The sequence below is a fragment of the Ictidomys tridecemlineatus genome, chromosome 6 (genome assembly GCF_052094955.1).
Source record: "Ictidomys tridecemlineatus isolate mIctTri1 chromosome 6, mIctTri1.hap1, whole genome shotgun sequence".
NCBI classification, from domain to species: Eukaryota; Metazoa; Chordata; class Mammalia; order Rodentia; family Sciuridae; genus Ictidomys; species Ictidomys tridecemlineatus.
The window spans coordinates 96,750,533-96,777,461 of NC_135482.1; the positions used below are offsets into that span (position 1 = coordinate 96,750,533).

Sequence of the window (26,929 nt, forward strand, 5' to 3'; positions counted from 1 at the left end):
GAGTCAAAGCACTTTTCAGTCATCAGCTTGCCATGTTGTCTGTAGATCTGTTAAGGTCAGCCCCCTTACTATTCCACAGGTTCTCCTGTGCTGAATTTATCTTCAGTGATTTTTTTATCTTTCCACTTGTTACTCCGCCCTCTGCAGTGAACTGGAGGTACTAATGACACTGATGCCACCTCAGGCAAAGTAGGCATGTCTCTAGCATATTATTTCTTCTTCTGTTCTCAAAGCTTCTGAGTTTCTGTGCCCCTACAATTATTTTGAAGTCCAATGTTGAATTTCAGTGAATTCCCTGTCACCCACCTCACTGAAAAGCAATGCTCCTGCTGCTTGAATCTTGAACGGTGGATTATGTTTTCTCTTATCTTTCATCTTTCAGACTTCAAAGAGTTATTCTTGTTTCCTTTTGGTCTTCTTAATTCTGGAGGAAAAAAAATATAAGACACAATATAAACACATCACACATGCATTCAGATATAGTTTTACTGTTATTCATGATGCTCAGATGCCACCATCTGGTTAGTGTAAGTATAGCTTCTACATTGCTCACTGAGTACCATAAAGTTAATCCTTCCATGACATTTTCTTTCACTGTATGTTGGTTCAGTCCTATCGATTAACCTCTGTGTAATTTTTCTTACTCTATTAACTTTGTCAGATAGTAGTGAGACTCTTACTTACATTTCCCTTGCTCTATTTTTTTAAAGAGAGAGAGAGAATTTTTTTTTAAAGAGAGAAAGAGAGAGGGAGAGGGAGAGAGAGAGAGAATTTTAATATTTATTTTTTAGTATTTGGCAGACACAACATCTTTGTTTGTATGTGGTGCTGAGGATCGAACCCAGGCAGCACGCATGCCAGGCGAGTGCGCCACTGCTTGAGCCACATCCCCAGCCCTCCCTTGATCTATTTTTACTATATGTTCCTCAGTTGTGATTTCTAGTGGCAGAATAGCATTATGTCACATTACTTTTGCCCACTGAATCATGTACTCATAATTATTTACTTATTTATTTATACTCTTTTTCTTGCAGGCACTGCTAGCTCAAGTTCTCTTCCTCCATTTATTTGCTAATGAACACCTATCTTGACCAGGGGGATAATGCGCCAAGTGATTCTCAACCAGGAGTATTTTGGAAATCTTTGCTCACTCACTGATTTAGGTGTCCCAACATTGAAGCACACTGCTGGTATTCAGAGAGTGAGTGTCAGAGCTGCTGTTACATAAGGCAATAAAACACATCACACATTTGTTTTGTATCCTTTATACAATATATACTGAATAAATACATACTTGATGCATGGAACAGGCCCCCCATATGAAGGTGGAAGAGTAGGAATATAGCAGCCTGCCTATTTCCAGACTTCCTGTGTGACATGAAAAAATTGAAACCACTATTTGATTAAGCTGCATTTAATCAAAAAATTTTATTACAAAGCTGAGTGCAGTGGTGCATCCCTGTGATCCCAGCTGCTTGGTAGGCTGAGGCATGAGGACTGCAAGTTTTATGCCAACCCTAGCCACTTAGGAAGGCCCTATGCACCTTAGTAAAACCCTCTCTCAAAACAAGAAATAAAAAGGGCTGGGGATGTAGCTCGGTGGTTAAGTGCCCCTGGGTTCATTCCTGATACAAAAAAAAATTGTAATTAAAAAAATACTATTACATAATTTTCAACTGATAAACCCTCCAGTCATTTCCTGAGTATGCATACACATACTGTTATTAATGATGCTCAGATGCCACCCTGTGGTGAGTGTAAGTATAGCTTCTATATTGCTCACTGAGTACAGCTTTGAATTTCTAGACATCAGTGACAACATTTTCGTAGACTTTTTATTTAGTTCTCAATGCAGCTTCATGTTTTGAGTCTTCTTGAGTAATATTAAACATTAAAAGAAAATATAAGACCAATTACATAATGCAAATTACAGAAAGAAATAGTAGATAAAGGAATGAGAATCAAAAAATGGGTTACTGCCCTAAATACATAAACCTACAATTAGCTGACAATTTTGTGATGACAACTGAAGTTAACTTCTAAAGTATGTTGATTCATATATTATGTTTACATAGTTCTACATAAAAAATGGTGCAAATTTTAAAATAATAAAATTCATAAAGACAGATGAATGTTCAAATGCACATTATAATACTTATAAATCAAGTAGGCTGTACTCTTGTCCACTTCATCTGGCCCTATTTAACCTTTTTATATTTGATTCTAATAACTTATTATCTTAATCTTGCAAGTCAATAGGATGTATATCATTTGTGCATATCACATAGCTGCAGTAAAATGTTAATTCAGTTCTTCTTTTATATAATACCTTACTAGATCTATTTGAGCCTTCTTGTCCCATGAAGATTGCCTGTTACATAAGGCAATAAAATACATCACACATTTGTTTTGTATCCTTTATATAATATATATTGAATAAATACATACTTAACTTGAAATTATAGATTTTTTTGCCATACTAGGGATGAAACCCATGATAGACAAGAGCCCTACCACTGAGGTTATATCCTAGTCCTGAAATTAATAAACTGAAGAAAGCTTAGCTCTATAATTTTATAGAAAATATTCCAATTTGATCAAATTAATAAGATTCTAAAAATTTTACTGACCAATGTAATGAGTGTATCAGTAAGAAACTGATTGTCCTTTAATTTATTAATTCACTTGACTATTAGAAATGCTTTCAAAATAAATCTAATGTCTCCTCAAAATTTCTATTCTGCATGATCAAAATAATAAAGTAAGATTCTTGGGAAGGCATAAGAGAAATTTGGGGGATGTTATTGTGTATTGGTTTCTAATCTGTAACACTGATTAGAATAATCAACAGCTTATACAATTGATAGAGAAATTAGTAGACTAACATGAAATGAAATCCTGGTTTAACAATATCTACTGAATAGATATTATCTGGCAAGTTACTGTTTTGAAATTGGGTTGAGTACATTAATCTAAAGCTGTCACTTCTTTTTTCTCTGTACTTCAGGAGAGAGGAAACAGAAACAAGACTGAGGAAAGACAGCCTGTTTGCTAACATACACAACCTTACCATCCTGTTCTCCTATATATAAGACTCTTCACTCCCTTGGGCAAAAATGTTTTAGGGACTGTGCTCAAAGACAATAGAGCAGCTAAAAGAAAGAAGGAAAGCATCTATATGTTAAAATTCTACTCCTTTCTCTTATGGAGAAACTTGGGAATGCTCCCCTACATCCTTCATAGAGAACAGTAACATTGTTACTACCCAGGAATGGGCTTTGGAGCCTTTTATCTGATGAGGTGGTTTCAACTAAGACATTTTATCAATATGATTTATCACCAATTTCACTGTGTATTATGTTATCATCAAATGATATGATGTCATCAAATGATAATATGGATTCTGCTGTCTTCCTTAGTTGTGATGACAATGACACAATCAAAGATTCAGCTGAGCTGAATGCAGTGGCCTACAATCCCAGTGACTCAGGAGGCTGAGGCAGGAGGATCACAAGTTTGAGGCCAGCCTCAGTAACTTAGAACTTTTCTCCATATTAAAAAAAAAAAAAAAAAGGGCAGGGGATGTGGCTCAGTGGTTAAGTGTTCCTGTGTTTAATAGCTGGTTAAACAAAAATTCAGATGAGACAATTTAATTGCTTGATGACACTGGCTATCTTGACAAAGTATCTAAGAAGAACATCTGGTTTGTCAGTAGAGGCAAAGGAGTCACTGAGAAATACCAGCAAAAGAACCCTAATGAAGCAACCCGCATTAATATTTAATATCTAATTCAAGATTTAATGTAGGGGAGGGGGGATAGTAGGGGATAGGAAAGGTAGCAGAATACAACAGTTACTAAAAGGGCATTATGTAAAATTGTGGATGTGTAACCAACGTGATTCTGCAATCTGCATTTGGGGTAAAATTGGGAGTTCATAACCCACTTCAATCTAATGTATGAAATATGATATGTCAAGAGCTTTGTAATGTTGTGAACAACCAATAAAAAAAAGAAAATAAAAAAGAAAAAAAAAGATTTAATGTAATTCATAAAAATTGATTTAAAGTGAAGATTTAAAACACCATGTGCATTCTCTCAGCAAAAGTCTTAGAAGTGAGGAGGCAGAAATTGTGGGAGACGGCATTTTCACAGCAAGCTGGAAGAGAAAATTAAGATAAATTGGCCTCAGTAGAAGAGAATTGAGGAATTTAAAAAAAAAATGGCTTTCTTGCGTGAACATGAAAACCAAATCCAGTGATTATCCTAAGCTCAGGATGTGGCTCTTCCTTTATTATTTATTTGACCTTTAGATAACCCATATGGGGAAGCTATAGAAGAAAAAGGAAAGGGGGTAGGATCTCATGAAAATCAAAGGGAGATGGGTAGAGGAAAGGGACCAAGGGATGGGAGTTGGGGAGGGAGGGGGGAAGTGCTGGGGAGTGATATTGGCCATATTACATTGTTATATTGTACTCCTTTACAAGTATGTAAGAACAAATCCATCATTATGTACAAATATAGCGCACCAATTAAAATGTGGAAAGAGAAAAAATAAACTAAGAGAAATGAAATCAATGATCTCTCCAGGGGCTGGGGATGTGGCTCAAGCGGTAGCGTGCTCGCCTGGCATGCGTGCGGCCCGGGTTCGATCCTCAGCACCACATACAAACAAAGATGTTGTGTCTGCCGAGAACTAAGAAAAAATAAATAAATGTTAAAATTCTCTCTCTCTCTCTCTCTCTCCCCCTCTCTCCCTCTCTCCCCCTCTCTCCCTCACTCTCTCTTTAAAAAAAAAAAAAGAAGTAACAAAAATATTCTTATCAAGAAACAGCAACAGTTATTATAAAGATGGGATAATTTCCCATGGTGGTGCCACTACTAACTTCCTTTGAGTCCTGCCTTCTTACATTGATGTGTCCTTTGGTGAATTTCCACTGGTATCTTATAGTCATCTAAATATCTACCTCATTCTTTCAATTTTTTTTTTTTTTACTATTCGAAATAATAATGTTTTCTGATCATTCACATGTGGTATGCATTGTGCTAAGCACTGAGTAAGCTTACTTCATTCAACTCTGTCCAAAATCTCACAACCGTGTAGTAGTATTATTCCCATTTTGCAAGTAAGAACACTAAGACCCCTTCAGGATCACACAGTTAATGATCAGTTGAATTCACACTCAGGCAGTCTGACTTCAATGCCCCCTACATCTTAGTTCTGATTTTGGTTCTGATGCGTGTTTGACTAGATTAGCAAATGGACGAAAGCCCGGACATGGTGTCACAAACCAGACGTGGTGACCTATGATCCTAACAACTGGAGGGGCTAAAGTTGGAGGACTGAAAGTTCTAGGCCAGGCTCAGTAACTTAGAAAAACCTTGTCTCAAAATGAAAAATAAAAGTGTTGGGGATACAGCTCAGTGGTAAAGTGCCCCTGGGTTCAGTCCCAGTACCAGCCCCCAAAAAGGATATAAAACAAGATGCAAAAGGAAAAAAAGGCAGTGGTAGGAGAATGGTATTTACTAAGCAACTGTTTGTATGAGACAGCAAGGCACTGCTTCCTCATTTTATGTTTTTAAAACCATGTAAACTGGGTTAAACTTCCCCTCTTTAAACAGATGAGACTGCCAAAGCCATGTTGGGTTAACTGTCTAAAATTATATGTTAATCAACCACAGGAAAAGAAAACCATCCTAAATACCTTTGGCTTATGTAATGTTCTCTTTCTGTTTAAGTCCCTATAGTTTCCTGATGGATTATTTGGATTACTCACTCAGTTTTCTGAACAAAAAAAATACAAAGTAAATGGACTAGTTCTTTGTCCTGAATCACACAATTTGGATAAGAAGAACCTAAGGATGCTTAATCACTGAGTAACATTCCCAGCCTTTTTAATATTTTATTTTGAGACAGGGTCTCACTAAGTAGCTGAGGATGTCTTTGAACTTGCAATCCTTCTGCCTTAGCCTCCTGAGCCGCTGGGATTACAGGTATGTGCCATCGTGTCTGGATCAGTTTAGAGGATTTAAAAAGCTGCTTGAGGCTGGGGTTATAGCTCACCTAGCACATGCAAGGTGCTGGATTCGATCTTTAGCACCACATAAAAATAAACAAAAAAAAAAATAAAGGTATTGTGCCCAACTATAACTAAAAAATATATTTTTAAAAAAGGCTATTTGAATCAAAGCCACTATAAAGGAATGAAGAAAGCAGGAATTGAAGTAGGCAAGAATTAGTTCCTCTGTTTGGTATTCTATTTATTCAAAATCAATTTTAAATGCCTTTCACTATAAGAGAACAGTTCAATTCCATACGGACTCTTGTGGGGATTGGAATTTTCCATTTTAAATCTGAATCCTCCAAGTTCCATTTTCTGAAAGGTTTCCTTTTACAAGGCCTCCATCTAGTGGTAAAAGTTTGAAAACAAGCAGCTTGCTCTATTCATGGGTCATTACATACTGTCTTCTAAACTGACATCTACCATTTGTGTGTGGTTTTTATAAAACGATATTGTTTCTAATAGACATGAAAAAAAAGTATCAATGTATAATTAGAACCAGTTATCTCCCAATAGTCACAACTCTTTAATTTTATCCTTTTAAAAAATCTAAACTTTTACTAAAATCTAACTTTATGAATGTAAACCTTCTCTTAAAAGAATGAAACAGGCTGAGCCTGGTGGCACACGCCTGTAATCTCAGGAGCTCTGGAGGCTGAGGTGGGAGGATCCACGAGTTCAAAGCTAGCCTCAGCAACAGCAAGGTGCTCAGAAACTTAGTGAGACCCTGTCTCTAAATAAAGTACAAAATACAGATGGGGATGTGGCTCAGTGGTTGATTGAGTGTCCCTAAGTTCAAACCCTGGTACCAAAAAAAAAAAAAAAAGAGCAAAAAAATCTTTAATTTGAAAAGAAAGAAAATGAATTGAAGCCCAGCACATTTTAGCAAATTCCTCAAGTTTATATTATTTATGGGAGAAGAATGAGAAGTAAGATTTGTTTCAACTCTGAAGATTTCTTTCTTTCTATGTTATACAGATATATTTACAATTCGAAATAGATGTCACTTTAGATGATTCTGAAGGACTTGATTTCTGCTATAATTTCGACCTGAAATGTCCCCCCAAAGCTTTGGTCCCCATTTGGTAGAGCTATTGGGAAGTGGTAGAAACGTAGGAGGGGCTTAGCTAAAGGAAGTATTCACTAAAGACATGCCTCTGAGGGTATACTTTGTCCTTGGCCCCTTGTGTGCATACTCCTTTGCTCCCTCCTTCCTGGTCACCATTAAGTGAACAGCCTTGCTCTGATACATCCTCCGTGAGATGATGTTCTGCCTCACCACAGACCCAGAAACAACAGACTCAAGTGAACATGGAGAGAAACCATGAGCTAAAAATAAATCTTTCCTCTAAACTGTTTTTCTCAGTTTTTTTGTCACAGCAATGAAAGGCTGACCTTACCTTAGTGCTTTTCTTGAATACAAAGTCTTGTTAACTTTTCTCCATGTCTTCCATTTAAAAGTGATGTCTCCATTACAGTCCTTTGGAAATTAATGGATATACAGGAAAAAATCAGTGAAAGGTTACCTATCCCTCAACAATAAATTGAGCCTCACAAGGATTTCAAAGCAGAAGAACGAGAAGATAAAGACATAACATTGTCATTCTTATTATTTTTCTATAATGGATTACTCATGATTGGTAGCCTCATTCTCAGTGACTTATAATGTCTCCTCATTGTGAAAGCTGTGTATCGGGCTGGGGATGTGGCTCAAGCGGTAGCGCACTCGCCTGGTATGCGTGCGACCCAGGTTGTTGAGATTGCAGGAGAACTAGATATGTAAGGAAAGATTAAAGTACAAAAGCCTATAACACTAGGTGGAACAGAAAATGAAACATTGATAACAACTAAAACCTGCCTGATATTCCTAATTAGGAGAGAACTTTTCCAAAAGGGCATATCATTTAAACCTTATTGATGCTGTTGTTGACCTGTGTTATGCTCTGTCCCGACAGGAAAGGGTCATATATTCAAGTTCATCTTGAATTTTCTTCTCTTTGTACTTATGCCACATAGAGCTTCTGAGAATTTCCCCAGAACCAACTGCCATATTCCTCCAACAAGAAGATAGAAATTAAAGGGATATGATTATTTTTGCTGATTAACAAAAATTATTGTTTAAAAGAATTAGAATTTTGAGAAAAAATAGAGTGTCTTCATTGAGGCCAATACTTATTTAAATCAGGTATATTGAGCTTCCTGGTGTATCTTCCCTTTTTAAAAACAAACATTTGATCTAAAATCCTCACCTTACTCCCAGGAAATTACATTGTGTCTTTGAATGAAGACATTTAGGCTCAAAGGCATGAGGGAATTATGGAATAACATCTATTTTGCAGCCTGTTTTCCTGGCTTAAAATGGTTATACTTCTACATGTTAACTCAGATATGTTTATTGCTTCTTTACAACATCTGAGTGCATATATTCTTCACTATTATCTGTTCTAGAAAGTACAACTTTCCGGCTGGGGATGTGGCTCAAGAGGTAGCCCACTCGCCTGGCATGCGTGCGGCCCAGGTTCGATCCTCAGCACCACATACAAACAAAGATGTTGTGTCTGCCGAGAACTAAAAAAAATAAATATTAAAAATTTAAAAAAAAAAAAGTACAACTTTCATTAGGTCATACTGCTCAGATTCTTTCTTTTACCTATCATTATTTTTTATAATGCCATGATAAGGTTTAATTTCAAAAATTACATGCAATGCCCACCTGTTATATATTAGATAGAGCATGATATGTTTAATGGCTTCTACTTATTTTGATGGCACAGAAATTTTTGTTTCACCTTTTCTTATTTCTTTCTTTCCTGTGAGAGCTGCATTAGCTTGTCTGACTTATTAACAATGAGCCTCTACACATGTTCAGGGAGAAGTAGGAAATGGTATTGACTGAAGAACTGAGCACTCGATGGAATAATGAAAAACTAAGGGCAACAAGAAAATATAATAAGGTTTTTATCTGGAACACTTGGCTCTAAGAGTCAGGTTTACTCAAAGAATTTTTTTAAACATTTCCTCTTATATTAAATAAGAAATGAAATTGCAGAGACATTCCTGTAATGGCAGAGATGATGCTCCAAGTTCACTAAGTCATTTTCTGTGTTCTTCCCTCCTGGGATAAGGAAAACTACTTCCAGCAACCTCTGTAGTTGCCTCCAGCCTTGTGACTAATTCTAGGCCATGACCATGAACAGAAATGGCATGTGTCACTTCTGATTTGAGGCAGCAAGAAGTCCTAGGTGATTCTCCAAGTAAATAGGTCTGTGTTCATGTTTTTTAGCTTCCGGATTTTTCAGACCATGAGTAAATCAAGGTCTTGATTCTTCAGACCTTGTGTTCTATTGCTGGAGCCATGAGATAAAGTAGCGAGTTTTACTGAGAAGCTGCATTGAAGTTAGAGTCATTCAGACCCACAAAGAACTTTCTAACTGGGAAGAAGACAGAACAAGCAACTTGGTCTCCTTAGATTTTAAGATTTTGAACTTGCTGCAGAGAAAAACCATGAGAAAACTTCCTTTAGAAGAATTAATATTGTTAAAATGTCCACTATATCTGGAGCAATCTACAGATTCAATTAAATAACATTGTTTTAAAAAAAGAGAGAGAGAGAATGAATTTTTAATATTTATTTTTTAGTTTTCGGCAGACACAACATCTTTGTTTGTATGTGGTGCTGAGGATCGAACCCGGGCCGCACACATGCCAGGCGAGCGTGCTACGGCTTGAGCCACATCCCCAGCCCCTGAAATGACATTTTTCACTGAAGTTGAAAATCAATCCTGAAATTACTATAGAACCACAAAATATTACAATAGAATCCCCAAAGAACCCCTGAGTAAAAAGAACAAAACTGAATGAATCACACTACCAAATTTCAAAATGTAGTATAAGGCTATAGTGATCAAAACAGCGTGGTACTGGCATTAAAACATACACATAAACCAACAGAACAGAATAAAGAAGCAAATCCATGCATTTAAAATCATGGGAGTTCATACCCCACTTGAATCAAATGTATGAAATATGATGTCAAGAGCATTGTAATGTTTTGAGCAACCAATAAAAATAAATAAATAAATGAATGAATGAATGGATGAATGAATAAATAAATAAATAAAACCTAGACACTTTAAACTTTAAAAAAAAAAAATCACTTGATTTTTAACAAAGGTGCCAAGAATGCACAATAGGGAAAAAAGAGTCTCTTCAATAAAAACACTGGGAAAACTGAATATCCTCATCTCATACCATGTATAAAAACAAATTCAGATAGGTTTAAGTCTTCAACAGATGACCCAAAATTGCAAAACTACTACATGAAAACATGGGATAGCTGGGTATAGTGATACATACCTGTGGAGACTGAGGGGGAGGATCACAAATTTGAGGGCAGCCTCAGCAATTTAGTAAAATTAGCTCAAAATAAAAAATAAAAAGGACTGGGGATATGGCCCAGTATTAAAAAAAAAAATGTTTTTTGACATTGATCTGGCTATTTTGGGGATATAATCCCAAAATCACAGGCAACAAAAGCAAAAATAGATTTGTATCCCTCAGGCACAGTGGCACATGCCTATAATCTCAGCAGCTCAGGAGGCTAAGGCAGGAGGATCATAAGATGAAAACCAGCCTCTGCAATTTAGCAACACCCTCAGTAACTTCTTAAGTTTAAAAAAAAAATTAAAAGGGCTAGTCTGGGGATATGGCACAGAGATAGAGTGCTCCTGAGTTCAATCCCTGGTACTCAAAAAGAAAGAAAGAAAGAAAGAAAGAAAGAAAGAAAGAAAGAAAGAAAGAAAGAAAGAAAGAAAGAAAGAAAGAAAGAAAGAAAGAAAGAAAGAAAGAAAGAAAGAAAGAAAGAAAGAAAGAAAGAAAGAAAGAAAGAAAGAAAGAAAAGCGAGAGGCACGCTGTGGATGAAGTTCAGTGGCAGAGAGTTCAGGGTTCAATCCCAACACAAAATAAAATAAATAAATAATAGATTTGCATCAAAATGAAGACACTTTTATAGCAAAAGAAACAATGGGAGGGCTAGGGATGTGGCTCAAGCGGTAGCGAGCTCCCCTGGCATGCATGCGGCCCGGGTTCGATTCTCAGCACCACATACCAACAAAAATGTTGTGTCTGCCGAAAACTAAAAAATAAATATTAAAAAAAATTGACAAGTAACTCAATTCAATAGTGAAACTGTTCCAATAATCTAAATCTAAAATGTCCAAGGATGAAAAAGGCATTTCTCAAAAAAAGTACAAATGAGCAAGACACGTGCAAGCTCACACACACACACACGCACAAAAGATCTAAGCTTCACTAAACAGAAAAATGAAAATTAACATCACAATTAGATATCACTCACTTGTTAGGGTGGATTTTATTAAAAAGGTGAGAGATAAATTTTTACTAGGATGTGAAGAAAAGGGAAACTTTGTACACAATTAATGAAAATGCGAATTAGTACAGACATTATACAAAACAGTATAGAAATTCCTCAAAAAATTAAAAACAGAACTACCATATGATCCAGCAATCCCCTCTTGTGGGTATATATAAAAAGAAATGAAATCAGTATCTTAAAGAGACATCTGCACTTTCATGTTCATCCCAGCTTTATTCACAATAGCCATTGAAGGAATTAAGCAAAGTGTGAAAAATGGATGGATGGATGGATAAAGAAAACTATGTGTGTGAGAGCGTGCACACGTGTAGGAATGAAATATTATTCAGTCTTTAAAATAAAATGAAAGCGCAAGCTGGGCATGGTGGCACACTCCTGGAATCCCAGCAACTCAGGAGGCTGAGGAAAAAAGAATACAAGTTCAAGGCAACCTCCAAGACTTAGTGAAGCCCTATTTCAAAATGAAAATAAAATAAAATTTTAATTAAAAAGAAAAAGGAATCCTGTCATTTGTGACTGCATGGATGAATCTGGGATATTATAGGAGGCAAAATAACTAAGACAAAGACAGATAAAGACTACACTAACTCACTTATGTGTAGAATCTAAAAATGTTGACCTGAGAAAGAAGGTAGAATGGCATTTGCCTGGGGCTAGAGTAGAGACTGGAGAGTTGCAAGACAGATGTTGATCAAAGAGTAAATATTTCAGTTAGAGGAATAAGTTTTATAGCTCTGTTGTATAATATGGCAACTATGCTTAGTTATATCTTATACAATAAAACATATTGTATAATTGAAAATTGCTAGTAGATCTTAAATGTTATCACCACCCATACACAACCCTCACACACACACCAAGAGATGATTATGTGAAGTGATGGATATGTTGATTAGCTTGATTATGGTAATCATTTCACAATTATATACAAATCAAGTCACATTGTGTATAGTAAAATACACAATTTTGATTTGTCAATTATACGTCAATAAAACTTGGGTGGGGAAAAAACCTATAGGAGATGCCAGTGATAAACACTGTAATATTTCACTAAAAGTTTTTGGGCCTTCTGCTGGGGTTAAAGTTATATAGAAAGAGAAGCATGATACTTTGAAAGAAAGCTAAATTTGTTTAGCCCTATCTTGCATTAAAAAATACTGTTGAGAACTCATACTCCACTTCCTAGGACGATGCTAGGAAAATAAGGTTCAAAAAGAAAATGGAAATTCTGAAGTCTCTCATATGGGAAGAAAAATCCTTTTTTTTTTTAAGAGAGAGGGAGAATTTTAATATTTATTTCTTTTAGTTATCGGCGGACACAAGATCTTTGTTTGTATGTGGTGCTGAGGATGGAACCCAGGCTGCACGCATGCCAGGCGAGCACGCTACCACTTGAGCCACATCCCCAGCCCAAGAAAAATCCTTAATTAAACCATATACAGTGTTTATAAAATTTTAAAGATACTGTTGCATTATACTCTCTGAAAGAGTATATAGATTATATTAAGTTTATAATTTACAGACTATGGACAATCTGGTAGAAATTAACTGACAGTCTAAGATGGAAACAGCATTTTTTTTCCTTTTTATTTTTTCTTTTTGTTTGTTTTTCTTTTTCCATTTTCCTACATCTGTGATTGGCAATAATAATGAAGGCCTATTTCTTTTTTTCATTGAGTGTTATTGCTCCAGGCAAGTTTTCTAAACTTAAGTACAGAGGTATCTTTAAAATAATATTTTTATGGCAATTATCCTTTTTATTCTTCAGAAAATGGTAAATGTAAGAAGCTATGGGTAGAAAGCAGGAGAATATTTTTCAACTTTGTAGATTCAAGGACCTATAATACTCAAGTAAAAGATGACTCAAACTTAGTTGCAAAAAAAGGAAAATTGAATCAAACTGGGCCTAAATAAGATGAGCAGAAGATGACACTCGAGTGCAGAGTATCTTGAAATTTATTGCTTCAGAATTTTAATTTTTAAATACAAGATTTTTTCTTTAAAACAATTTATAGAAGGAATTTTTCCTTTGGTGGTATTTTTGTTGTTGTTGTTGTTTTTTTGTTTTTTTTCTTTGGTGGTATTTTTAATTGTAAATTTTAGGTTTGTTGTGTTAACTAAAGAACAAAGGCTTTGCAATGGATAATTAATAAAGAGAGAGGCATGTATATCCTTCTTCATATAATTTTGTCCTTTTTTATTTATTTTTCAGTTGTAGTTGGACACAATACCTTTATTTATTTTTGAGCTCATACAAACCTAGGTTAATGTTTTTCTGATCAGTTTTATTTTTTGACTGTGAAGTTTTTAAACATTGCAATGGAGATTTCACCTAGGTAAAGCTACAAGGCCTTTACTATTGTCTTATGTGTTGTATGTTATGTGTGCACACTTTTGTGTTGTATGTCTGTATGTGTGTATGTCCATATTTCATATATAAGGAGCGCTCATGAAAAAATGGATCCGAATTTTTTTTATTATTCACGTGATTTAAATGGTTTAATTTAAATTAGGTAAACAGCTGTTAAGGATTGTTTTTAAAAGAGGTTAACAGATCTGTTTGTTTACTTTCACCTTTCCTTTTCATTATATTTAATAATTCTGTTCAGGATAATGTCTCTTTAGCATCTTTGCCAGAATTCCCACCTCCATCCCAGTGCCGGTGAAGACTAAGATAAAACCAAACTACAGCTTCTATGATAGCTATCACAGTAAACTGTATAAACTGATGCATCAATGAATATAACTCAACAAGTAATGCTCAATCAAGGACTCGATTTACTTTGGGAGGAAATGGACATATTGATAGACTCTTCTGCTTTGAACTGCCTGTAGAACTTGCCTGGACTATATATCACTTGTATGCATTGTGAACTATCGTCTGGTGCAGTGAATTGTGGTACTGCTGGCATATCGTTGCTGATGGTGTCACCAGTGATGCAATTTTTCCAAAGGAGCCATCAATTGGCTTGGTGTCGTGGCATTTCTGTATCCTCCTCCCTTCTGCTAGTGATGGTCTAAACTTTGGGGGCCAACAGGGGTGAGGCAAAGAACCCAATTCCCCCACTGGCACCAAGACTAAATTTGGGGGCCAACAGAGGTGAGGCAAGAACCTCACCCCCCCACTGGCGCATAGGCCTATCCACAAGTATGGCTGTATGCTGGACCGGTAGTCAGTGAGGGGTATGATCCAATTGCAGTGGTATCAACCTAAGACAGGAGGCTGACGCCTAGAGGTCAGTTTTTCCCATGACCGGTAAGAACCATATGTTGAATTGGACAACCTACCAGGCACGGTCCTTAAACCACATTGCTTGTTGTTTAATTAATCAGAAGGGGGGAGATGCTGAGAGCCATTGCCAAGTAGGAATGACGCATCAAAATTTCCTTGCCAGCGTACCCCATGTTGCTTAGAGGAAGGACTCGTGAAAATGGACATTTTAAGTAACATTGCATGTATGTTTGAGAAAGGTGACCCTGCTCTAGGACCAGGGTGGATCCGGGTTTAAGGAGGATCCTACTGGATTAGGGTGGATCAGGTTTTAGGGAGTATCCCCCTCCTTGGGTTTAGAACAATCTGGGTTTAGGGCGGTTCCAAATTTAAGGTTATTCCTGCTGGGAATAGGGCGTATCCTGCTGCCTGAGTTCTCGTGGAATTCAGAAAGTATTTGGGATTCAAAGCCTGGTGGAGTATGTGAATTTTGCGGCAGAACGTGAATTTCCCCAGAAATAAAGGAATAAAGAGTTGCTGTTTGAATCTACAAAGTGTGTGGTGGCTCGTGATTCTGTGCCCAGCCAGACTGCGGCAACCCAGGGCCTTGCATGTGCTAGGCAAGCGCTCTACCACTGAGCCACAACCCCAGCCCCAAATTTTGTCCTTTATTCCACGTTTCCAGTCCTCTATCTCCTCTTCTGCTCTCTCTCAGGAAAGAAGAAAGAAGTATTCACTAATCTGCCTGCTCAGAACCAAAGGTCTTAGGATATTAACTACAACAAATGTAAGCAGTATATTTGCTCTTTCAGAATCCATGCACAATACACTCTCTTGTTATCTATTTCCTAAAAAAAAAAAAAAAAAAAAAAAAAAAAAAAAAAAATCCAGCTGGGTTTATTTCCTTGAGGCAGACTGGCTATTCTCTTATTCTCTTTTTTTTTTTTTGGGGGGGGGGCGGGGGGAGGTGTAAGGGGAAAGGAGCTATGTGGTACTGAAGACTGAACCCAGGGAGCTCTATCCCTGAGCTACATCCCCAGTCCTTTATATTTTATGAAACAGGGTCTCACTAAATTGCTGAGACTGGCCTTGACATTGCAATCCTTCTATCCTGATAGAAGTCACTATAATCCTGAGTCACTGGGATTAGAGGCATGTACCACCACATCTGTCAGACTGATTATCTCTTCTCTCCATCATTCTATTAGACCAAGAAATAGGCAAGGCCAGACAAAGTGGCACACACCTGTAATGGCAGTAACTAAGGATGCTGAATCAAGAGTATCACAAACTTGGCAATTTAGCAAGACACTGTCTCAAAATAAAAAAGAAGTAAATAAAAAGGGTTAGGGATATAACTCAGTGGTAGAGCACTCCTGGGTTCAACCACAAAATACACACACACACACACACACACACACACTCAAGTATCTCCTTGTGTTCAGTCTTCTCAAGACAGAAATAGACTTGGAGCCTTCACTTAGGCCTTGGTATTGCAATCCTGTTCATATAGTACTGCAATACCCAGTACTTACCCAGATAATTTCCATTACAATGGAAATTTTCCATAAACACATTTAACTTATTGAAATGTTGCATATATATTGATTGTCACTTGCACTAAATACAAGTTGAAAAAGAGTTAATAAATATCAGAAAACCTAAGGAAATAATGCACAACCAATTGAATGATTTTTTTCACATAGAGTCAAAAAAGAAGTAGAAGAGAGACAGAAAATAAGAGGAAAGTTGAGGAGAGAAAAAAGTGTACGGTTTATGTGAACCATACATGTGAACAATAATGGATTTGTCAATATTCTTGAGAGAGAAACAGAATAATTAAGTAATGTCACACAAAAAAGGTGACTAGCTGGACCAGATGGTTGAGGCGTATAATTCCAGCAACTCTAGAGGCTGAGGAAAGAAGATTGAAAGTTCAAGGCCAGCCTCAGCAATTTAGTGAGTCCCTAAACAACTCATTGATCCCTGTCTCAAAATAAAATTTAAAAAAGCTAAGGATATGATTCAGTGGTTAAGCACCCCTGGGTTCAATCCCCAGTATCATAAATAAATAAATAGCAAGGCATGGTGGAACATGCCTGTAATCCCAGCAATTCAGGAGGCTGAGACAGGTGGATCACAAGTTCAAGGATAGCTTCAGCAATTTAGTGAGACCCTGTCTAAAAATAAAAAATAAAAAAAGTTTTGCAGTGTAGTTCAGTGGTAAAGTGCCCTTGGGGAATTGGTTCAATCCCCAGTACCAATAATAATAATAATGAAAAAATAAAATCAGAAACAGGTGCCAAGTACATGGGGCAATTATGGAATTATCACAGGAAATTATGTCAAAGTGGTTTTCACCTCATGTTCGAAGTTTGGTCCTTATATTTTCTGTTTTGTTTTTTTAAATGTTGGGGATTAAACTCAGGGCTTACATATGCTAGGAAAGCTTTTGGCCAAAGCCACCAAATCTTACTCTATTTTCTAAGAACACTTCCTTAAAAGACTTTTGCTCCTCTTCCATTGTAACCTAGCTTCAACTACATTTTGCTCCATTAAGGATACTCTGGAGAATTGAACAACAGCAGATGAGGTAGAGAGGGAAGATGGGAGGGGAGAGGAGGGGGGATAGTAGGGGATAGGAAAGGTAGCAGAATACAACAGTCACTAGTATGCCATTATGTAAAAATATGAGTGTGTAACCGATGTGATTCTGCAATTTGTATTTGGAGTGAAAATGGGAGTTCATAACCCAAGTGAGTCAAATGTATGAAAGATGATATATCATGAGCTTTGTAATGTTTTGAACAACCAATTAAAAAAATAAAAAATTAAATAAATAAAAGGATACTCTGAAAAAGTTCCCCATCCTGTCTCATGCCCTGAACAGTCTTGCCAGAAAACAGGAAACTTTTTTTCCATCCTGACTTTGATTTTAAGTTCAAACGCAATTCCATTGAAGTTTACTTTCTTTTCCCCTTCTCTGAGACAGGGTTTCACTGTGTTACCCAACCTGGCTTCAGTCTCCAGCAAACAAGTGATCCTTCGGCCTTCCTGCCTTAGCCTCTCTAGTAGCTGGGAAAAAGGCATATGCCTGCACCAGGCTCTGAAGTGTGCTTTTCTTTTGTGTACTGTTCTTTTCATAATCTCTTCAAACAGGAACCATGAGGCAACAGTCGGAGTGGCAGGATCTTGGATGACTTTTTTTTTTTTTTTTTTTGGTACCAGGGATTGAACCCAGTGGTTCTTAGCTACTGAACCATATTCCCAGCCAGTTTGTTTTGAATTTGAGACAGGGTCTCACTAAGTTGTTTGGGGCCTCTCTAAATTGCTATGGCTGGCTTTGAACTTGTGATCTTCCTGCTTCAAACTCTTAAATCACTGGGATTACAGACATATCTAAATGACTATTTTAATGACATCTAAAGCCACCAAATCTCACTCTGTTTTCTAAGAATCCTTTCTTAAAAGTCTTTTGCTCCCCTTCCATTGTAACCTAGCTTCAACTACATTTTGCACCATTAAGGATACTCTGGAAAGGTTCCCCATCCTGTCTCATGCCCTGAACAGTCTTGCCAGGAAACAGATGACTTGGGTGCATGGGATCCCTGGTGACTCTACTGGAACAATAGACCTGACTTCAAATGAGCCTACAAGTGTAGCTGCTTGTTGAGGGGTAGGCTGTGAAGTACCTCCGCACATATCCTTGAGACCACCAAGAGGAGTATCTCAGCTCTTCATTTCCTTGAATGAAGCTCAGTTATCTTTAGTTGTCTCTCAGCTCAATCAGCAACAGGGACCTGTTCCTGATCTCTCTCTAGAAAAACAGAGTGAGCAAAGAACAGTGGGTATTTTCTACTGACTTATTTGAAGGTAACTTAAGGTCATGTTACCAGAGACTCTGCCTGGATTCCAGCTGGCTGGATTTGGCTGTCTGCCTACATAAGAAATAGGGGAAAGATGGGAAAAAAGAGAAATGAACTTCATGCAGTTTGATCAGCTGGAGAGAAGCAGCTAGACTGCTTCTTTATCAGACATCTTTATCTATTTTGCTCACTAATATACCCCAAATGCCTAGAAGAGTGCTTAGGACATGGTAGACAATCACTATGTATTTGAAAATTTTATATAATGGTAATGATTAGAAATCTCACATGGATTTTTTGAGGATGAATTTAAAATAAAAAATTAATTATCTGGGTGGGGGTATAGCTAAGTGGTATAGCATGTGTTAGGATCCCGGTTCTATCCCCAGTACTGGAAAAAAAAAAAGAGTCTAAATTATTAACCATATGGGGAAAAAATAGGAATGTCATTAGAATACCCCCCCAAAAAATGTTTCTATAGGTCCAAACAATAAAAGTCTGGCAAGATTCAACTGTGGAAAGACATCTAAGAACACAGAAACCAGATAAGATGACCCATGTGGGTGAGAGTCGTTCTTAAGACTCTTCTAACTCATAATTAAGGGAAATAAAGAGGAGTAGGGAGCCAAGCACAATCATGAGGTGACTGTTGACAGACGGAAGGCGAGCAGTCAGGCAGGCCGGCCCTGTTCCACACCCCCCACGCAAACAGAAACAGGCACCCTCGTAAACAGCAGCGCTGCACCTGCTTCCGTTCAGAGAAGTTAGTATAAATAACTGGTTCAAAGAAGCAACGAAGGCGGTGTTCCAGGTGGCCGGCCTTCCCTCCTGCTCCAGAAGTTTCTGTACGGAGTAGATCTTCTCTCCAACCCTGGAGGCCGGGAAAGAGGAATCTCAAATACAGACAGAAACCGTGATCAAAAAAAGGTCCAGCCTGCTGCGGTGGGGCGAGCCTGCAATCCCAGGCTCCCAGAGGCTGCGGGGCAAGGATCGCGGGTTTAAAAGCAGTCTCAGCAATTTAAGCGAGGCCCTGAGCAACTGAGCGAGAGCCTGTTTCTAAATAAAATACAAAAAAGGGCTGAGGATGGGGCCCAGTGATTAAGCACCCCTGGGTTCAATCCTTGGCAAAAAAAAAAAAAAAAAAATTCACAAACCACACGGGGAAATAATGATTTCACTAAAGAGCAGATCCAAATAGATGAGTGATGAGTTAAAAAAAAAAAAAAAGCCTGAATATACGAAAAGCACTAAAATTGGAAAGAAAAGAGTCAATAATTATAGGTGATTGTAAATTGATACATAAGTTCACCGGGGCTGGGGATATGGCTCAAGCAGTAGCGCCCTCACCTGTCAGGCGTGCGGCCCGGGTTTGATCATCAGCACCACATACAAACAATGATGTTGTTGTGTTCGCCAAAAACTAAAAAATAAATATTAAAAATTCTCTCTCTCTCTACTACTCTCTCTCGCTCTCTCTTTAAAAAAAAAAAAAAAAACAAGTTCACCAGAAAAAAAAGATTACTGAAGGATTTAAAATAATGCTTGGTGCATACTAAATACTATGTATGTGTTAGTTATTTAAGCAGCAGTAATTAATAGAAAATGGAAAGTTAAACCCTGTTCACAAAATCTCAGTGTAAGAACTTTAAAAGAAAATGTCATAAATATTACTGAAGGACTTAATGACGATGTAAAACAAGTAGAATTATAAGTCAGTTTTAAAATTGAGAAAATAAATATTGCAAAAATATTAATTCTCCTTGAATTCTTCTATAAATTCAGTGAAATTCTAATTCAAAATTATCCTCATACAATTTTTTTCCATAAAATTTACAAATTCTAAAATTAATCTGAAAAGTTTAAATGGGTGACCATTGTATCCATTAAGAACCACCATCCCAATTTAAAGAACTGAGGATTCTAGATAAAAACAGTTTAAAAATATATATATATATAGTGTTAAGTGCATGGCTGAATTAGTAAAAATCAAAGGAAATGCTCAGAGATTTAACAAAATAAAGTAAAACTAAGCCCGAAGGAGAAAGTAAAGCCTGATATTGGGCTCTGCCCTAAGGGTTTCTGCCAATCCAGGATAATCTTGAGCATCCATTTGTATAGCCTTAGGACAAAGAACAGACAGAAGCCAAGTAGCCACTCAAGTTGGACTCATATAAAAGTTTGAGTCAAACTGGAAACTAATTAATGGAAACTGCTTCAGTACATACGAATAAACCTGGAATACATAAAAGCTACACCCTCACTATAAGGGTGAACTACAACCTAACTAAACATATTCCTTCTCAGATTGGGGGACCACAAATTTACTATAGCTTTCGACATTGCAAATGAGGAAAAAGAAGAAAAATCATCTCCACTGAAAATTTATAACCACAAACCAACCTTTAAATATGTTTGCAAGATTTAGTCCCCAAAACCTCAAGCCAGAAATTTGTTTTAAAGTGATGCCTTCAGCCAGACAACTGATGAATGCTCAGAGAGTTTAAAAGGCTGTGGCAGGAGGATCGCTCATTCAAAATCAGCCTCAGCAAATTAGTGAAGCCCTAAACAATTTAGGAAGACCCCATCTCAAAATGTAAAATTAAAAAGGCCTGGGGATTTGACTCAGTGTTTAAAAGCCCCCTGGATTCAATACCTGGTCCAAAAAATAAATAAAAAACCTAAAGTTAAGCCTTTGGTGCTCACATGGGCAGCACCTATACTAAAATTGAAATTACACAGAGATTAGCATAGGCCCTGTGCAAGAATGACATGCAAATTCATGAAGCATTTAACATTAAAAATAAATAAACAAAGGGACGTTTTCATTTGTGTGTAAGAAGCAAAAAGAAAATCTTCTGTAGAGAAAAACAACTTCAACACAGATCCCAAAGAATACACATAAATTCTCCACAAAAGAAAGTGATGGGGGAATCAAACACAAGACATAGACTCAACACATACATGCTTGCACAGAATGATAAAGCAGGTTTCCACAAGTGAAAATCAGAACCAAAATGCAAAGATCTGATACCACATAAAATAGATCATAGCCATTGCTGCTGTTGATGTTGCTTGTGCTTACTTGGAGACATGGAAACATGACAAAAGGGGAAAAGAAAGCAGAGATGCCTGCAATGCATCAATAAATGGGGATTAATCTTGTATACTTTGAGAATTCAAGTACTTAGTAATGTAATTAAGACATGGTTCTATTTCAAAGAGATCATAGTCTACCTAAAGACATAACAGTAGGGGCTGGGGATGTGGCTCAAGCAGTAGCACACTCGCCTGGCATGCGTGCGGCCCGGGTTCGATCCTCAGCACCACATACAAACAAAGATGTTGTATCCGCCGAAAACTAAAAAATAAGAATTAAAAAAAGTATATATCTCTCTCTCTCTCTCTTAAAAAAAAATAACAGTAAACGGGCCTAAATAACTTACATAAACTGATGATATGAGACCCCCAAAGAGGATCATGAGCCACTTTGGCCTAAAAGGCTCAGAAGCCTTTTTAAGGTGGGACTTAAATTGAACCCAGAAGAAAGAGGTTTGCACAATTTCTTCAAAGTAGACAGATGTTTCAGGAAATATGAGAAATACACAAAGGTGGAAATTCTCATGGAGTCTTCAGCAAATAGGGACAGCCCCTTTTACTATCACCTAGTACAGTACTGTCAAAAAAAAAAATGACAGAAAATGGAAGGGAAAAATCATGTAAATAGGAAATCATGTAAATAGGAAATACGTTAGATTGGGAGTCAGAGGAGACCTTAAATTATCTTCCTAGATTTAATTCTTGTCATCCTTGAAATTCAAATTATTTGTGCATCTGTTTTTATTTTTTTAAATTGGGGAAAAGGGAGAATTAGTGGATTCCACATTCATCTTTTCAAACCAGAAGGCAACGACAGACTGTTCCTCAAGATGTCAGAAGAGGGCGCTCACGGTGACAGTCGGCATTCCTTTCAGTAGCAGTTGATGCAATTCTCCTCTTCTCGTCCTGAGTTTCATTTCCCAAGAAATCCACAGGATGGCAATAACACTGAACTAAAAGCAAGTTCAGAGTTGAAATTCTAGGAAACATTATTCTCCATGGCCACTGTTTATAAATTTTCCTTTCCCTGTTTTTATGAAGTCATCAAGGCCACGGAAGCTGGTGGAGCAAAAGCCACACACAAAGCATGATCCTGAAGATGATGAGCCCCAGAAGAACCAAGTAGTTCTTACTGAAATACAAAGAAGTCTTCATCATTCTCATGCAACATTTACGGAAAAAAAAATATATATATATATATATATATATATATATATATATATATATATATATATATATATATATAATCAAGTAAGTAATCTAAGGTGCAGAGGTAGTAAGTGATCTAGCCAGAATTCAAGCTTCAGTCTTGGATCAATGTCCAATGTTCTTTCTCCACATCAAGCTGAGAGATCTGAAAAAGACCCATTTGGCCTTCCATAGATGGTCTTCTTCACATCAACCTCCTCCTGGATGCAGGAATAAGACTATTTTACTATTTTTACTATTTTATTATTTTCTTTATACCTGAGAGGAAGCATAAAATTTTTTATTCAGCCAAGTGTGCTGGTACACACCTGTAATTCCAGTGACTCAGAATACTGAAGCAGGAGAATCACAAAATTAAAAGAAGAAGACGACGATTGGGAATGTAACTCCTGATAAAGCAACCCTAGTTTCAATTCCTAGTACAAAAAAAAAAAAAAAAGATTTGATTAAATTTTAGCACAAGATAATGTGGATAATTTTCCTTGTTAACCTGTCAATAATAAATAATAATTTGATAGCTGCAGTAATTTTACTTTTTCAGGTATATATCAGGGTTGTTCCTATTTCTTTCCTGGTACTTAAATAGCAACAAGGAGCTGGGGATGGAATTCAGTGGTAGAGCATTTGCCTATTAGGCATGAAGCCTGGATTCAATCCACATCATAATAAATAAATCAATAAGGAAATAAAGAAAGAAATTTTTTTTTCATTAGCTGCAATTTTAATTAAGGCACTTTGAGTTAGAAATAATAGAATTTCAATCAAATTGAGTTAAGGGGAGGAAAAGAAGATGGCTTTTCAATGTAATTATGAGACATTTCAAAGACTCTAAAGACAAGAATCTTTTTTAAGTGATGCAGAAGATTAAAATCAAGAACCAGAAAACCATCAGGAATTACAATTCATGCAAGTTGAGCATCCTTAATCCCAAAATCTGAAATTAGAAATTATCCAAAATTCAAAAGTTTTTGAGTGTCAACACAAGTGGAAAATTCCATACCTGATTTCATATGATGAGTCACAGTGAAAACACAGGTACAATTCAAATATTATATAAAATTACCTTCAGGCTGTATGAATAAGGTATATATGAAACAGAAATAAGTTTCATGTTTTGACTTGGCTCTCTTCCCCATTGATTCTATGATCATATGTACACATATTTCAAAATTTTTAAAAAAATCCAAAATCCATTATATTTCTGGCCCAAGCATTTCTTTCTTTCTTTTTTTTTTTTTTTAACCAGGGATTGAACCAGGGGGACTTAACCACTGAGCTACATCCCCAGCCCTTTTTATTTTTTATTTTGAGACAGAGTTGCTTAGGGCTTCATTTAGTTGATGAGGCAGACCTTGAATTTGTAATCCTCCTTCCTCAGCCTCCCAAACAGCTAGGATTACAGGCATGCCCCACCTTACCCCACCCAAGCATTTTTGATAAGGGTAACTCAAGGGTTGGGGATGTGGTTCAAGCGGTAGCGCGCTCGCCTGGCATGCGTGCGGCCCAGGTTCGATCCTCAACACCACATACAAACAAAGATGTTGTGTCCGCCAAAAACTAAAAAATAAATATTAAAAATTCTCTCTCTCTCCCACCTCTTTCTTAAAAAAAAAAAAAAAAAAAGCATAACCCAACCTGTACTTCTGTGTTCTCTGGACTTTTCTCAAGACTTTTCCGGTCTGGACTTTCTAATGACCCTTCTAATGACCTGGGACTTTCTAATAAGCCAGTTTCTCTTCCTCTTTAGATCTCACAGCTTCTAAATTGGCATGTTGCCAGCTCTAGTAACTAAAAGACTGACCCACATCTTTGATTCCTTTTTACTAATCTGTGAGATTTCATCTAGCCTGGCTAACTTCTAGAATAACTAAGTGAAAACAAGAGTGATGATATCAAACAAAGTACATAGATACCCAAGAAATGATTGGATAAATATTTTTCTCAAAAATTAAAAAGTTCCTGGTGCTGTGGCACACAGCGGTAATCCCAGCAACTCTGGATGCTGAGACAGGAGGATTGCAAGTTCAAGACCAGCCTTTGTAACTTAGGCCCTAAATAACTTAGTAAGAATCAGTCTCAAAAAAAAAAAAAAGTAAAAAGTAAAAGATTTGTCTCCTGGAAAATCAGTATGTAATTCTAAATCATTTTGCATGTCCACATCCCCCTTATATTCATGATAACACAACACCATAATGTGGGATGATGATTTTGTTGTTAGTCCAAAATTAGAAAATTTCAGATTTGTACGTATACCTACACCTCACTTGCCTTTCTTGCCTTTATTTTTTTTTTACCATGGTAAATAAAAACCACAGCACTTGCCCCATTTTGTTTGTTTGTTTTGTTATTATTTTGGTATCAGGAATGATTGAACCCAGGGGTGCTTAACCCCTGAACTCATCTCCAGCTCTCTTTTTCATTTTGAGACAGGGTCTCACTAAGTTGCTGAAGCTGGCTTTGAACTTGCAATCCTCCTTCCTTAGCCTTGAATTATAGACATGCACCACCATGCATGGTCATTCCCAGCTTTTTAAATAATTCTTTGAAAATGTTCTCACTAAGCCACCAAAGCAACCTCAAACTTGCCATCCTCTCGTGTCAGCCATCTGCATCATTGATGTTACAGATGGACCCTATCCTCCTAGCAGTTTAATCTATTTTGTATGAAATAGATTGAATTTTTAAAAATGTATGCACTGAGAGTTGGGCATGGGGATTCATGCCTGTATTCCCAGTGACTTGGAAGGCTGAGATAGGAGCATTGCAAATTCCAGGCCAGCCTAGGCAACTTAGGGAGACCCTCAACAACTTAGTGAGACCCTGTCTCAAGATTTAAAAAAAGAAAAGGACTGAGGACATACTAAAGAACCCCTGGGCTCAAACTCCAGGCCCTCTGCACCGCCCCCCACCCCCAGCAAATGCAGTGGAAACAAGTATTTTTATTTTTATTTTTTTTACATATAAAAAGCATGCAATGAAATTTTGGGTTTATATTCTAACAGTTTCTTTCCTAAAAACAGGAGCTATTTATCAACAAGAACTACATTTAGGTTATTCTTACAGGAGATTTGAGGCATTGATTTAATGCTATGATGGATCTATCAACTAATACAAATGTGTGATCACAAATTCTTTTTAGATCTAGCATTGGATAGAATGCATCAAATACATAATAAACCTGATCACTTTACCAGTTGTAATTTTTTTCTGCCATTAATTTCACAAAGTCTTAATCTAATTTTTCTCTGCCTTTTTTACCATGATAGCTTTCTTTGAAAAATACTATATTTTGAGTGAAATTATCCCTTTCATCTTTCTTTTCCTTTGTCCTTCCAGTATCTTATTTCCCCCCACCTTTTTTTTTTCTTTTAGCACTCGTTGCTATTTGGATTCTTCTTACTCTCCAATCAACAATTCTTTACATGCTTAACCTTGCATACTGTGTGTTACATATTTTCCTTTCTTTCACCAGACTGTCATTTTTTTCCTGAGTGAACAGTTGCTCATCATTCTTTTGGTGTCTTCTTTGCATCAGGCACACTGCTGGTGCTTCAGAGACTGTATTGAGGAAGGTCTAGTGATGTCGGAGGAAGCACTGAAGTGCAAGGTAGTAGGTAACGTTCCACAGAGAAGGGAAAGTTGGTGCACAGTTTTTTGGTTTTTGCTTTTATGTCATCAGGTAAGCATTCTGCTGCTGAGCTATTTCCCCAGCCCTGGCAGAGAGTCTTTGTGTGTGTCGGCGGGTGGGTACCAGGGATTGAACTCAGGGGCACTGGACCACTGACCCACATCTTCAGCCCTATTTTGTATTTTATTTAAAGACAGGGTCTAGGGGCTGGGGATGTGGCTCAAGCGGTAGCCCACTCGCCTGGCATGCGTGCGGCCCGGTTTGATCCTCAGCACCACATACAAACAAAGATGTTGCATCCGCCGATAACTAAAAAATAAATATTAAAATTCTAAAAAAAAAAAAAAAAAAAGACAGGGTCTTAGTGCCTCGCCTGGCCTTTGCTGAGGCTGGCCTTTGAATTCGTGATTCTCCAGTCTCAGCCTCCATTGCCCGGCCTGACACAGAGTCTTGAAGGGATGTT

The 26,929-nt window shown here is 37.1% G+C and overlaps 1 protein-coding gene and 1 non-coding gene across 2 annotated transcripts in view; one reads left to right on the top strand and one right to left on the bottom strand.

Annotated features, from left to right (window-relative positions):
- The window catches only part of LOC144365071 (uncharacterized), a 91,165-nt gene that overhangs the window by 47,923 nt on the left and 16,313 nt on the right, over positions 1 to 26,929 (bottom strand). The window contains 2 exon segments of the mRNA XM_078015862.1: positions 18,561 to 18,605; positions 19,279 to 19,404. Coding sequence (XP_077871988.1) covers positions 18,561 to 18,605; positions 19,279 to 19,404 — 171 coding nt within the window.
- On the top strand, positions 21,229 to 21,332 carry LOC144365243 (U6 spliceosomal RNA). Its single transcript, XR_013423566.1, has one exon. It is a non-coding gene; the product is annotated as a U6 spliceosomal RNA (small nuclear RNA).